At 46.7% G+C, this 15,825-nt stretch overlaps 1 protein-coding gene across 1 annotated transcript in view; it reads left to right on the top strand.

Annotated features, from left to right (window-relative positions):
- Gipc2 (GIPC PDZ domain containing family member 2) overlaps positions 1-15,825 on the top strand; it is a 72,939-nt gene that overhangs the window by 46,392 nt on the left and 10,722 nt on the right. The window contains exon 4 of the mRNA XM_028879130.2: positions 10,357-10,463. Within this exon, the coding sequence (XP_028734963.1) occupies positions 10,357-10,463 (107 nt within the window). The remainder of the gene's footprint in view (positions 1-10,356; positions 10,464-15,825) is intronic.

Genomic DNA, 15,825 nt, shown 5'->3' with positions numbered 1-15,825 from the left:
CAAACAAAACAAAACACCAAAAGCCAAAAACAACAACAACAACAAAACAAAAACAAAAAACAAAAAAAAATTAAACCATATTTATTAATTTACGTGCTGCCAAGTGGCTCATGGATTATTACCTCATCTTGTACACATCCTATTTTCTCTGCGTCTGGCTGGTAACTCTGCCCTCTTTTTTCCTAGCATTTTCTTAGTCTGGCTGTCCTACTTCACCTCTTCCTGCCCAGCTGTTGGAAACTAATGAGAGCAGCACATCTTCACAGTGTACAAAAAGATTATTCCATAGCATTTCACAATATGGAGACTTATTATTAATTATAAGAGCTCAGCCAATAGCTTAGGCTTGTTACTAACTAGCTCTTACAACTTAAATTAACCCATTTTTATCAATCTACTTTCTGTCCCTTGGCTTTATTACCTTTGCTCTGTCCTGCCCATGCTGCTTCCTCTCTGTCTGTCTGGCGACTCTGCCTTTCTTCTCCCCTGCCTTCCCTGTGTCTTGCTATCCCGCTTATACCTCCTGCCTACCTAGTGGCCATTTAGCTTTTTATTAAAACAATCCAAGCGACAAATCTTCATCATGTACAAAAGGATTATTCCACAGCAATTATTTTTGTTTGTTTTTTACACTTCTAAAGACTTACACGTATAGTGTTTTGTCTGCATGTCTGTTTGTGCCTGGTGCCTGAAGAGATCAGAAGAGGGTGTCATATCTCCCAGAAATGGAGTTAAAGGTGATAAGCATTCAGATATGGGTGCTAGGAACCAAACCCAAGCCCTTGAGAGAGCAGCCAGTGCTTTTAACCACTGAACTTTCTCTCCAGCCCCTGCCCTGGCATTCCTTATGTATGGAATTACAGTTACGTTTAGAACACACTGGGCATGTATTGGGTATTATGAGAGGGGATATAGGAGTAGGTTGGACTAGGTCAGAAGGATCCTCTGTGAAGATTGCACTTGAACTTGCCCTGGGAGGATGGGAAGGACATGATCCAAGGCAGGAGGTTTTCTGGGGGTGACAGTGAAGGCTCTGTGGAACTGTGGCGGGTCAGCCTGAAAAAGCTGCTTACAGCCATGTCAGAGGAGCCTGAAAGCCAGGTGGGGAACACACTGGTTCCTTAGAGGCCGGCAGTGAGCCATCATCCTGGGATTAAGAACAACACAAAATGAAGTTATGGGGTTATGTCAGAAAGACCAATGCTGCTGTCTCTGACTAGAGGAGAAGCTGAGGGAGGTGTTTATCTAGCAGTTGAGCAGAGAGGAAACGCTAAGTGCTTAGGGCTCTGGACTGCAGTGGGACTCCAGGGAGAAAGTAATGCTGCAGGGGTGGGAGCTGGGTGGCCTAGGCCAATGGGCAGGAAGTCTGGTCTCTGAGGCTGCAAAAAAGAATGATGTAAAAGTTAGAAAGGGGCGTTTGGGGTGCAGAGCAGCTCTGGGGAAAGTCAGGAAGACTTCAGTTTTAGACACACATTTTCTGTTTTGTTCAAGGTTTAAAGTGCTTACAAGGACAAAATGGCATGGTCACTAGTCATGTTTTAATGCGGTAGAACTAACTCTGGCTTTCTAATATCTGGCTGGACATGGCTTTGACATTTGTCACAATTATTCTGTGGAAGATAAATGAAGGGCCAGGTTGGCTTTTATGGGGTATGGCAGATGTTTGACATGAATTCTAAGTGACATTGGTTTAAGTATTTTCAGTGTAAAACCCAGCTAGTTACTAATATAGGGACTTTTTTTTTCAATTTAAGAAATTTTTAAAATTGATTTTACATACCAATCAGATCCTCCTCTCATCCTTCTCCCCCTCCCCCCAGTCCTCCCCTCCCCCACCCCCTATTCCCTTCTCTGAAAGGGTAAGGCCTTCCATGGGGAGTTAGCAAAGCCTGGTACATTCAGTTGAGGCAGGTACATTCAGTTGAGGCAGGATCAAGACCCTCCCCTAGCAAGGCATCCCACCATAGGTAATGGGCTCCAAAAAGCCAACTCATGCACCAGGGATGGATTCTGATCCCACTGCCAGGGGCCCCACAAACAGACCAAGCTACATAACTATAAGAATATTTAAAAAAAACAACAACTTTATTTTGTGTGCATTGGTGTGAAGGTGTCAGATCCCCTGGAACTGTAGTTACAGTTGTGAGCTGCCATGTGGTTGCTGGGAATTGAACCTGGGTCCTCTGGAAGAGCAGCCAGTGCTCTTAACCACTGAGCCATCTCTCCAGCCCCTAGAGATTCTTTTTAAGCAAGCTGTAAACCTTTATTAAAAACAAAATTTGCCAGGTATGGTGGTGCATGCCTTTGACCCTAGCATTCAGGAGGCAGAGGCAGGCAGATCTCTGTGAGTTTGAGACCAGCTTGATCTATATAGTGAGTAGGACCCCTCCCCCCCAGCCCCCAGAGGAGAAAAAGAAGAAAGAAGAAAGAAAAACCAATTGGTGCTGGGATGTAGCTCAATTGTAATTTGCCTAGAAATGCCCAAAGCCTTGGGTTTGGTCCCCAGTAGCACATAAACCAGGATGTTAAAATCCTTCAAGCTGTGCTCCCATTATGTGGGGGGTGAATGCAGGGGACCAGGAGTTCAAGATCACCTTTAACTACATAGTAAGTTCAAGGCCAGTCTGGGCTATGTGAGACCATGTCTTAAAAAAAAAAAATCAATAACCAAAAAGTTGTCAACTAATTAAAAAAAAAAAAACCCTAAAAGCATGGTATGCCTAAAACACATACATATACATGCGTCAGACGTGACTGCTAACCCCCTATTAGAGCCTTAACCTAAGGGAACGCCCTTCATGCCCAGCCCTTTGATCTGCTGCCCAGTATGCTAAGCGGCTCAGGTATCCAGTGGGAGGAAAATTTCAGATGAATCATTCCCAGGAAGTTGGAGAGCAAAGAGCCGAGTCACCCCGCTGGGAGGGACTCTCAAGTCTCCTCTCCTTGCCTCTGGCGTCTTTGACTTTGCCTGGAACACTTTCTCTTCTGTCCTGCTCTCTGCTCTGCCTCTCCCTTGGCTGTGGTCTCGCCATCTTTACTCTTGAAGGCTGGGCCCTGCTTAGACGTCACTTTTAAAGGAAGACTCTGGCCCATGAATGTGAAGCACAGGAGCCCTGTTGGGTCTCTAATAGCTGCAGTTGAGGACATGGATTGGGGGGCTGGAGAGGTGACTCAGCTAAGAGCACTTACTGCTCTTCCAGAAGGCCAGAGTTCAGTTCCTAGTACCCGTATCAGGCCACTCACAGCCACCTGTAACTCCAGTTCCAGAGGATCCAGTGTCCTGTTCTGGCCTTGGAAGGCACCTGCTGTCATGTATGTGCACTTACCCTTCCCACTGGTCAGATATCCATATAATTAAAAATAAAAGTAAATTTTTTAAGGAAAAAAATGAACATAGACTTTCAAATGAGAGCACTTGAGTTAACTCCCCAGGTTGTGTGTTTACAACTCTATAAAACGACACCAGTGTGCAGTTCTTAGTACTCAAAGGGCTGATGCAGAGGGATGGTTTCTGCTGTGTAAAATCATTCTCTTCCTGTGGAATAACAGATGGTGGATCTGCTCCTAGTGAATTTGGCGTGAAACGATCAGCCCCAGAGACTAGGTCAGTCCTGAGAATCCCGGGACAGCAAGCAGCCCTGGGTCTGCAGCCCAGACTGTGGCACGGTCCTGCTGCAAGGTCAGGGAGCTGCCCTCCCACAGTTCTCCCTCTGCTGTGCAGCAGACACGGAAGCTATAGGACACTGGCTTGTGAGCTGGCTGAGAACCCCCAGGGTACGTAGGGGAGAGCTGAGTTTCCCTTTCTGGGATGGAGGGGACAGAGACCAGAGTCCTGGGATTCTATTCATCACCCTGATTCTCCACTAGACCCTTTCCTCTTAAGGCTTCCTTCCCATCAAGGAGACAGACTGGAGGCTCTCCAGTATGGAGTGTCTGTGAGGACTTTGCTTAAATCTGTATCCTTTGGGGGTTCTGAGTGGAGTCCTGGGGGGAGTGGGGTGGGGTTATCTGCTGTTACTCTCAATTGAAGGGAAGAGCTTTATTTAAGAGAGGGGTAAAATATATGCTGATTAATGCACAGAGACATTAACAGAGACATACACACACAGACACACAGACACACACACACACACACACACACAGAGGGGAGGGGCTGTGCGCTTGGTTTTCAAGGTGACAACTTTTTGAGCTTATGAAGAAGGACCTTTGCATGTTTCTCTTTTTTGTTTTGTTTTGCTTGAGACAGGGTTTCACTGTGTAGCCCTGGCTATCCTGGAACTCGCTCTGTAGACGAGGTTGTCCTGAAACTCACAGAGATCCGCCTGCCTCTGCCTCCTGAGTGCTGGAATTAAAGGCATGTGCCACCACTGCCTGGCTTCTTGGTTGTTGTTTTTTGTTTTGGTTTCTCATTTTCTGAGAGAATGTGAACAGCTTTGTTCTGGAAGGAGTGAAGAGCAGACTTCTCTCTCTCTCTCTCTCTCTCTCTCTCTCTCAAAAGCCTCTGGGTGGCGGCAGCAACAGTCTGTAACAGGAGCAGGCTGCCAGGCCCAGGCCCCTGCATCAGCCCCCGGGGGCCTGCTTAGCACTGTAGATGCCTCCTGCTTACAGATAAGGACTTCACTCTCAAGTTGTAGATGGAGGCTCCGAGGATGCCAGCTGAGGTGTGTTCAGAGTCTAAAGTCCATGCTCTTAACCACTACCTGTGGATCATAGTACAGATTTGCCAAAGGGTGGTTGTCCCATAGGGTAAATATACCATTAGCTATAGCCTTTAGAACACAGCCGTGAACTATGAAACCTTAGGAACTACATTGAAAATGAGTTGAGAAGGTGGAGACAATCACATCTCAGCAGAAAGTCCTCACAAGATGACCTAAAACGCCAGGGCAAGGTGGGCACGAATCCATGTTGTCTGCACTAATTTTCGTGGGACTCATATCCTGTCTTTGGGCTGGGACTTGAGTCCAACACTTTCCTGCTCATTTCCCCATCTCCCCAGCATACAGCTGAGATTCGGAGTTTGGGGCTAAAAATGTCAACTAATAGTTACTAAAGCAATTCGTGGCTGTATTAAATGTTGCATTTTAATTTAAAACGTAAAAATATATATTATTTTATTATTCCTGATCTAAATGGCCTTTAAAGTTATTTTTGTTCATCACCATCATCATTGTTAGTGTGTATATGTGGCATAACGTGTCACAGAACATGTGTGGAGGTCAGAGGACAACTTTGTGTGGTTCTGTGGCTTGGACGCACATGGCCATTGTCTTTGTCCCTCGGCTCCTAAAAAGCCTTTCTTTTGGGTTGAGCACACAAACGGAATCGTATGAAACCTGCCCAGCTCAGCAGTTTCGCTCCTTCCTTTCAGGGTCTCGTGTAGCCCAGGCTGGCCTTGAATTTACTATGTAGCCAAGATTGGCCTTGGACTTCTGATCTTCCCACCTTTGTCTCTGGAGTATAACTGTCATTCCTAACCAGAAATTTTTCTTATATAATCACAACCTTAATGAACACATGTGAGTGCCTCCATTAAAAAAAAACAAGTCAGATATGTGAAATTATGGTTGTTAAAATACTTTTCCTAATCTCCTAGGGCCATCTTGCCCACACCCCTGTTCTTTCAACACTTATGGAGTTCTTCCCGAGCACTCAACCTCATTTTCACAGTAATTATAGCTCCCCATGTCGTCATCAGCTCGTGTTCTTTAAAATTAAATCACATAATTAGAGGGAAAGATATAACGGCCATGAGAAGGCTTGGGGAGGAACACAGCTGTCTCTTGTGATAGGAAGTTCAACTACAGAAGTTGCGAAAGCTGGAGTGTTCTGTATCCTGAGTGATGTCTGAGGTGGGTATGCATGCACCTGGGTGGACCTGGGAGCCCTTATGGATGCGTGCAGTGATTTCACAGGTTAGGGCTGGTCACCATAGTCTACAGTCTAAACTACATCTTCTCCTAACTCATCCCAGAGAAAAGTCTTGTGTCCACCCATTTCTGTGAACTGACGGATTTAGGGCTTGGCCTGCTGCCCAGACATGCTTAGGTAGGCTGTACTCCAAATTAGGCCAGACTATCAACATTAAGAATCTTTAAAACATCCCCCAAACACTAAACCTGTCTTCTCCTCCACCACCTCAGCCTGAATGAGCAGGATCACCCTGCCTGTTGTCTTGTGGGGACAAGTTGACTTACCTGAAACCTCCTCTAATCTTGGAAAACCTAGGTGACGGCAATCTGGAGGCTGGTCTAAACCAGAGCTTAATGTTTAACTTTTGCTTTGGTGCCACCAAGTGGTTAGTTTGGACATGACATGATCCAAGGAAAAGATGGCTGTCCAAAAAAAAAAAAAAAAAAAAAAAAAAAAAAAAGTGATGATAAAAATAAATTCTGTGATAAGGAGATTTGGGTCAGTGACAATATTCTGCATGATACTCAGTGATGGGTGCATGCATTAAGCAGTTTCACAGACAAATAGAACACCAGAAGTGAGCCTCAGTATCAGCCATGAACTCTGGGTGATGAGGACAGTTGGGGTATGTTCCTGCTCTGGTGGGGTGCTGATCATGGGGTGGTGGTCTGGGGTGGGCATGGAGTATATGGGGAAACTTCTGTGTTTTTGCTCATTTTCTGTAGCTCTAAAGGTAATTTATTAATAATATTCACACTGCTACTTTCATAGCTTCCTGTTCTAGATTCTGGTGTTGCAGCAAAGAGTAAGATAAAGTGGAGACTCACCCGAGCCTTGTTTTGTTGCTGTGATAAAATATCCTGGCAGAAAGTGGAGAAAATATTTATTTTAGCTCCAGTTCCAGGCTACCGTCCACCGTAGCAGGGCAGTCATGGCGACAGGGACTGAAAACAGTCCCCTCTCATCTACAGTTGAGAGCAGAAGGAAGGAACTCGCACATGCTTTCGTCTCAGCTCAGTTTCTCTACAATCCAGGACCCAAACTCGGGGCGTGGTGCCACTGACTTTTAGGGTGGGTCTTCTTACATCAATTAAGATGCCCCAAGGCCATGTACTGGGTCAACCCGACTGAGACAACCTCTCACCGAGACTGAGATTGTGTCAACTTGGCAATTAAAACCGTCTATCCCAGAGGCCAGCTGAGTTCACAGAAGGCTGGTCACACCTTTCGGAAGGCGCACAGCCCTGCATCCGGGCCCTTAGCTTTGTAAACACCAGAAACTTTCTATTGGTTCAACAGTGTATGGAGCTGTTTCATTTTCCAGATCAAGTTCACAAACCTTTGAGCAACATTTGTTGAACCAGATGCTAATATGCACGCAATTAGACACATGGATGTAATACTAGAATAAATTATAAATGTGTTAAGGGAGTAGTTTACTGTCTACTCTGTAGGAAATTTTTGGCTTGTTTGTTTGTTTTTTGAGATAGGGTTTCTCTGTGTAGTTTTGGTCCCTGTCCTGGATCTCGCTCTGTAGACCAGGCTGGCCTCGAACTCACAGAGACCCGCCCAACTCTGCCTCCCGAGTGCTGGGATTAAAGGCGTGCGCTGTTGCTGCTGGCTGGTGGCATGGTGACTTTGTAGTGGTGGTGGTGTCGATGTGCCACCCAGCCAGCGTACTTTGTGTGCTGTTTAGTCTCTAGTGAGGTGGAGTGATGTGGGCATGTGTGCGCTGCACGGTTTTGAGCTCTGTTAGTACATGGTAAAACTTTGGTGTGGTGTGTGTCTTTGTGTGTGTTGTTCACTTGCTGGTACTGTTCAGCTAAGCCTGACTGTAGCAGGCTTTCTTTGGGCTACCAACCAGCTCCCAAATCAGGACACAGAATTATTATTAGTTTTGAATGCTCAGCCTTAGCTTAGCTCATATTTTAATCTGTTTCTCTTGACCTAAGTTTGCTGTGGGGCTTTTTACCTTCCTTCCTTTCTGTATATCTACTTTCACTGCTTTTCACTTCTGACCCGCAGCTGCCTGGCTTCTGGCTCTAGGCATGTGCTTTTCTTTCTCCCTCGCCCTCTCCTCCCCCAGCTTAGATTTCTCCTACTTATTTCCTCTGCCTGCCAGCCCCACCTATCCCTCTCCTGCCTAGCTTTTGGCTCTTCAGCTTTTTATTAGACCAGGTGCCTTAGGCAGGCAAGGTGAACCAGCAACACATCTTTTCATAATTAAACAAATGTAGCATAAACAAATGTATCACATCTCCACATAGTTAACAAAGGCAGCAGAAAACAATGTAACATACCTTTATATAGTTACAGTAATATTCTACAGTGTAAACAAATGCAACACATCTCTACATAGTTAACAAAGGCAGCAGAAACAAATGTAACACACCTTCACATAGTTAAAGTAATGTTCCATAGCATAGACAAATGTAACAGACCTTTACATAGTTAAAGTAATATTCCACAGCATAGACAAATGTAACACATCTCTGCCCAGTTAAAATAATGTCCCACAACACCTGACTTTCCTGCTTTAGGATGTGACCCTTGGCTGGGCACACTCCCATTGCTGGCCAGTGCTGAAGACAGAGTGACCTATTCTTTCTCATTGGATACTCTTTTTGGAACTGTGCTCTGAGCAGCTGAGAATTCTTTCTCCCCTAGGGACATGTAGTAACTGGCGAGGCCAGTGCTGGCGGTCATCTGGAGGGGCAGCTTCGGTGACCTGGAAAGCTGTTCAGTCACCGACTAGCATTTGGGCTCACCACCATTTATGGCTTCCTTCTTTTTGGGGAGCCTGTCTATTCATCCTATGGTAACTTTCAGAGGAAAACTTGTGTTTTGGAGATTCTGTCCCTAATTCAGATTAAAATGAATGTGTAAGATTCTTTTTTTTTTGGTTTTTCGAGACAGGGTTTCTCTGTGTGGCTTTGCGCCTTTCCTGGCACTCACTTGGTAGCCCAGGCTGGCCTCGAACTCACAGAGATCCACCTGGCTCTGCCTCCCGAGTGCTGGGATTAAAGGCGTGCGCCACCACCGCCACCACCCGGTGCGAATGTGTAAGATTCTTAGTCCCATTGCCCTAGATTCCCAGCAAGAAAACAAAACCTGGCAGAAGATGGGGGCCAGTCTAAGGGTGTTATCAAGAACGCGTCCACATGCACCTATGATGCCTGTACCTCTACAGCTTGCACAGAACCCTCTACCTGCTGCATCTAGCAGCCTGCTCTGTCTCACTGTCTGCAAGCCCAGTGGTCTCCCCGGTGGTAGAGCCCCTGGACCTGGCCTTAAGCTGTAGCTGCAGAGAGGCCCCAGCCAAAGGGGCTTGGGCACATTTGCAGAAGTTATGGATTGATAGCCTGTACTTACTTAGACTCTGATTTCTTTTTATTTTTGCCACTGTGTTATTTTTAAAGGGTTGGGTATAATAGTTTAAACTGAAAAAAAAAAAATCAGGAAATTGATACAAGCCTCTGAATATCCAGTTTCACTGGCAAACAGTGAATCTGGCCAAGCAGGGCCCGTGTTCCCACAGGGCATGTGTTACTGGAGAGGTCTAGATGGGGTACACCCCTCCCAGATCCCTCCATGCCCTCCCTGGGTTTGTTGCTGCTTAGGATTAGTGCCTTGCAAAGCCACTCCGTTCATTGCAAAAGAAGAACAAATAAAGTGCAGGCAGAGGCAGCCCCAGGACAGGGCTGGCTCCTCTGGACGGCCCTTGGTTCCTTCTGAGGAACTGCCCCAGGTTTTTTCTTCCCGACCTCACCGTTCCGTATGTCACCTTTGAATTTGTTCTTCCAGCTTCTGGTCGGTGTGGGGCTGCAGAGGTTGAATAAAGAGGGAAGAGTCTGGGATCATATGAGGTGATTTTAGCAATCCCCCTGCCTCAGCCTTTCCAGTGCTGAGATTAGTCAGGAGCTACCATGCCTGGCAAGACTTGGTTTGAATCTCAGCTGCACTGATTTTTACCTCCCTTATTTGTAAAATGGGGTTGATAACAGGCCTCATAGGGCAGTCCATGTGTTGGTGGAATTTTGTCTACAAAGCGTCAAGTTCCAGTGCTCTGGCCCTTTTCAGACCTCTCTTTCTTTTCTTCAAGATGAAGGTCAGATGAGATTTCTAGGCTGCTGTCTGGCCTCTCACAGCTTTTTGCTCTGAGAATAAAGCCAACTCTTTATCCTACTGTTTCTTCCCTAAAGCTTCCAGCCCATCTCAGGGCACGCTTTTGTTTTGTTGATCCAACTGTCCCATAGACACACCCACGAGAATAACGGGGGCCAGGTGGGCTTGTTGTGTTTTAGGTGATTCTGTAAGAAGGCAAATTCTTTATCAATTATGCCACAACTACATATTGTTTCCTTAAGGAAATGCCTCTACTTTCACACAGTCTGTTGGAATTCTTTCTGAGTTCATGCCTTTCCTACTCACATGTTTTTATAGAAATAGGACCAAGGTCAAAAGCTGGAAAGACGTCAACAGAAAAAATTGGTACTTCAAGAGGAACTCTTCGTCTGAGATCAAAAGGTCCTGCCACAGTAGAAGAACTGGTATGTTATGTTCATTTAATTCCCATTCTGACTGGAAATATACAGCTATGCACATTTATTAGAGTTGGAAATAAAGCTAAAGTAATCCTGGTAAGTAAAAGGCGCTGGTTGGGTGCAGAGCATATGCCTTGAATTCATTTCCTCCTCATGCAATGTTTCCTCCTCCTGAAAACCACTGAGCTGTTAAGAGGAAGCATGGAAGAGAGCCTGTGGTCCGTGGGAAGCCCCCTCGCCTGCAGGTCACTTGTCTAGACTTGTCTGTGGACATTTGAAGTCTCTAAAAACTTAAAGTGAGTCAGGAGACATGCACTTATGAAGACTGTTAGAATGAAAGATTATATCTGAGATGTCCAGTCTCCTAAGATAAATATTTTCTAGTCATGTCTGACTCTTTTCTTCATGCTGTACGCTCCTCCCGCCAGGGAAACTTTGTGGATCCAGCCTGCAATGAACCAGCCTCCAACAACCTTCCCCTGGACGCACTGAGACTCCACACACCTGTCCTACCCGGAGGCTGCTGGATCATTCCCTGTTTGCCTTCCTCTTTCCTTCTGTGCTGGGTACAGCAGCCAGGGTTATCCTTTAGAGATGCAAGTTTGGGGAGGCCGGGGCTTCCTGGGTCCCTGAGAATAAAAGTTGAGGCCTCAGACTTACTAAGCCTGTGGCCTGACCCCACCTTTCCACTCTGACCTCATTTATACCGCCTTGCCCCAGTCCCTGTGCTCAGCCGGCTCCCCTCCTCCTCACCAGCCCCCAGTGTTCCCTGTGCTCAGGGTGTTCTGGCTGCTGTCACCACCCCCCACTTCCGGTCTCTCTCACTTCTTTTTTCATGTTTCTGCCTGTGGTCACCTCACCTACACCGTCTTCTCGGGTGCAGTTCTCCGCCTTTCCCAAAGCACCAAATACTGCGGGGCTCATGTCTTTATTTTGTTTAGTTTCATCTATTGCTGGTTCATAGTCTTGGCCACCCAGGCTAGAATCTCAAAGGAACTCAAGTTTTTGCAGCATCAGTGAATTAATTATGGATTTATTTTAGGTTGAGGGAAGCAAGGGTTTCACTTATTGATGGACTGTCAATGTAAAGGTCAGTATCTGAGTGGAAAGTGTCGGAAGGTGAAGACACATGGAGGGCAAAGGTGAGGAAGAGAGCAGCAGGGGGTGGGTGGCAGTGACCAGGAGGGGCAGGGGCAGGGGCAGGGCAGGGGCAGGGGCAGGGGCAGGTCCACCCATCGCACTGAGGATGGTGGGTGATGCAGTAGATGCGAAGGCATTCAAGGCCGCAGCTCCTGAGATCAGAGCCCAGGCACAGGGCCTCACAGCCTTTATGTGTGAATGTTTCCTCAGATCCCCAGTCTGTGTGTGAATGTTATCTCAGATCCCCAGTCTGTGTGTGAATGTTTCCTCAGATCCCCAGTCTGTGTGTGAATGTTTCTCAGATCCCCAGTCTGTGTGTGAATGTTTCCTCAGATCCCCAGTCTGTGTGTGAATGTTTCCTCAGATCCCCAGTCTGTGTGTGAATGTTCTCAGATCCCAGTCTGTGTGTGAATGTTCCTCAGATCCCCAGTCTGTGTGTGAATGTTCCCTCAGATCCCCAGTCTGTGTGTGAATGTTATCTCAGATCCCCAGTCTGTGTGTGTGTGAATGTTTCCTCAGATCCCCAGTCTGTGTGTGAATGTTCCCCTCAGATCCCCAGTCTGTGTGTGAATGTTCCCTCAGATCCCCAGTCTGTGTGTGAATGTTTCCTCAGATCCCCAGGCCTCACAATCTGTGTGTGAATGTTGCCCTCAGATCTCCAGGTTCACAGAACAGAGAATGAGTCAGGTGACCAGTAGGTGGCTGTTTACAAAGTGGTTCCTAGAGCTTTTGGATGACAGTGTCCAGCGTCAGGGAAGGGCTGGTTCCTTAGAGTGGACAGTTGAAGAACCACTAGGTAAAGGCCGTTTGGGGGCTGTGTGAGTCACTCAGGATGCTGTGTGTTTGAGGAACCTTGAGGAGGAAGGTGAGTCAGGAATTCAGTCCCTCATGCTGGAGAAAGCATGGTGGCCAGGAACTTGAGCTGCTGCTTATGAGGCAAAGAGACATGCATGCCGGTACTCAGGTCACTTTCTCCTTCTTATTCCGTCTGGGTCCTCAGCTCAAGGAACGGTGCTGCCCAGGATGAGAGCCCGTATTCCTTTGCCAGTTAACCTAATCCAGAACCTCCCTCACAGACATGCCCAGAGATGTGTTTCCATAGTAATTCGACGTCTCATCAAGTTGGTGGTTAAGATTGGCTAGCACAGCGGCAAATACAGCTGTGAACGCAGCAGAGCCAAAGCATTTTGAAAATGAGCTGCAATGAGTCTTTTGCACAACAGTAGGGTAGGAACACCTAATGGTCGAGCCTTTACTTTTTTCTCTGCTCCTTCCACCTCCTGGTATATTGCTGAAGACGGTCACTGTCCCTTAAATCAGTGAACACGCCTCCCCAGAAGACAGGAATCTGTAAGAGAATGTCAAATCAGTGGGCAGGAGCTGCAGTGGGGCACACTGTTGGCAGCTGTGAGGATAAGTGAGCAGACGGGACCCATCGTGTGGAGGAAGTACGGCGTGTGGGGCACCGCCATGCCCTGTGGGATGAGCATCGTTTCCAACAGTTAGCACACCCCGCGCGTGTCTGTTAAGCCCCCGTGGGGTATGAGGTGCTACAGTGAGAGGGAGGGAGCCTGCAATCTGTCTGGGGTGCTGGCAAGAGTTATTCAAATGCAAACTTTACAAATCCATCCATTTGCATAGTCTGCTTAATTAAGTAGGTCAATTAAAACTAGCTCATAATGAAAAGAAGCTAGTTTGATGCTAAGAAGTAGCCTGCAACTGAGGTTCTAAAGGATTTAAACTTACAAGATTGTAAACAATCTCTATTCTAACCTGGCACAAACCCGGGGAGCTGAGGATGATGCTCCGTTCCCAGAACTCATTCTTTATTCATTGTGTTTGCTGAGCCTGGCACAGTCGGGGCCCTGGTGATACAAGAACAAATACAGACCCTTTTCCTCAGAGAGGGCGGGCATTAACGGGAGCTATTAAGAACCAGGGGTGCAGGGCTGAAGAACAGTCGGGACACTCAGTGCCACCACTAAGAGGCTGTCAGGGACCAGGGAAGGCAAGAGGTCAGCCAGCGGTTCCCTGCAAGTGGGGGATGAGTTATGAAACAGTCGTGGGCTTGGGGAGAGAGAGTGCACGCTGCCCGCCCGTGAGGTTGGAGAGTGGGTGATGCTGAGGCTGGAGGAAGAGATGGGATGAGGATGTCAAAGGTCCTGCGGTTGACTGGGGATCCCTTTAAAATGGTGGGGGCAGCAACACTATCAATTGTGTGTTTTAGAAGACCGCCCTGGTTCCAGGGGTGTGCTGTTGAGCAGGGTGGATTTGGGAGGGAAATGCAGGGAAGAGAATTAGGAAGCCTCTGCCTGAGAGGATGAGAACCCAAACAAACGGAATGTGGACAGAAGGAGGTGATGGATCAAGAGCTGTTCCGGAGACTGGTGGCATTTGTGTGTGAGGGCGCTGCCACTTGTTAGCACAGCTTACACTGAGGCTGGGTAGAAACAGGTTAATATCTGAGTTACTTCATGTCTTAGTTACTGTTCTACTGCTGTGAAGAGAACCATGGCCAAGGCTGTTTACAGAAGGAAGAGTTCATTTGGCTTAGAATTTCAGAGGGTGGAGAGCACGGCCCCAGGCGGGCATGCACGGCACTGCAGAAGTAATTGAGAGCTTACGTCCAATCCACAAGCAGGAGACGAGGAAGTGGGGGGCATGCAGGCTAACCGGGATGGTGTGGGCTTTTGAAACCTCAAAGCCCACCCCCCAGAGACACACCTCTTCGAGCAAGGCCACGCCTCCTAACCCAAGCATTTCAATTTATGAGCCTATGGGACCATTCTCATTCAGACCATCACACTTGGAGTAGCCTGAAACTTTACAGACCACTCAAAACACTGCAATGAAGCGAGAGCAAGCCGTCTTGTTATTTACTTTACAAGTTTTAGTTCTTATAGATGATGCGCCCTAGCTGGGGTGTCACTCAGGTAGGATGCTTGCCTACAGTGCATAAGCCGTGGGTGTGAGCCCCAACAAGGCAGTACACTCACATTAACATTTTCCCACACATTTGCACACACATACACTTTATATACCCTCACCCACATACATAACTCACACATACCACATGCACTGCACACACACACACTCACATGCATACTTACACACAAACTCACGTACTCTGTACATACCTTCATACAATCACAGACATCATATATACACATTACTCACACATTCCACACAGTTATAAATACACATATGTATTCACATACAATTACACTCACATACAAATTCAGGCAATGACACTAAAGATTCAAACGCACAGTCACAATACTTATACACAGACACCCACACATACACACATGTCCACACACTTGACACACACAGACACTCCAAATGTGTACACACAGAAATACTGATATCCACTCAATTGCAGATACACTCATGTATCTTTTACACATTCACTCACATGCGTACACTACACACACACACACACTAATGCTCACATATTCACACAATGACACATACACACATACACACAGAATGGCATACATTTATCTCACCAGCATATGTGTATACACATGCACACTCCATACCCCCCACATATATACTCATAAACTCATGTATATACACAGAAAGTCTGATCACACACTCACACAATACACAAATGCACACACACATTCTCACACTCATACACATACTTTATATATAAACATTCTACATACTTGCGCATGCACACAAATTCATAATTTCACATACATGTGTACACCCACATTCCTCTCTACATGTACACATCACATACACACCCTCTCCTGAAATTCACACTCACATATTACACAATGCAGCACAAAAGCTCACTCATTTACATATACACACTTACATAAACACACATACCCTCACTCCTCACACATGTACAGTCATACCTAATGCACTGGCATTTTCTCATGTACAGAGTCATACACACTGGTGATCCCAGCACTGGGGAGGTGGACACTAGAGGTGCCCAGGGGCTTGCTAGCCGAATCAGCAAGCTCCAGGCTCAGTGAGAGACCCTGTCTCAAAAAATATAAGGAGAGCAATTGAGGAAAGCACTTAGTATCAGACTATGACATCCACACAAACATGCCACACATGTACATATACATGAAACACACACAGACACACACAAACATACAGACACAGGTACACACATAGACATACATACACATAAACACACACACACACACACACACACACACACACACACACACACACACACACTCACCCCGGCAAAGAGCTCGGA

The sequence above is a fragment of the Peromyscus leucopus genome, chromosome 6, assembly GCF_004664715.2.
Source record: "Peromyscus leucopus breed LL Stock chromosome 6, UCI_PerLeu_2.1, whole genome shotgun sequence".
In the NCBI taxonomy this organism is placed as follows: Eukaryota; Metazoa; Chordata; class Mammalia; order Rodentia; family Cricetidae; genus Peromyscus; species Peromyscus leucopus.
This window is presented reverse-complemented; position numbering and strand designations above follow the sequence as displayed.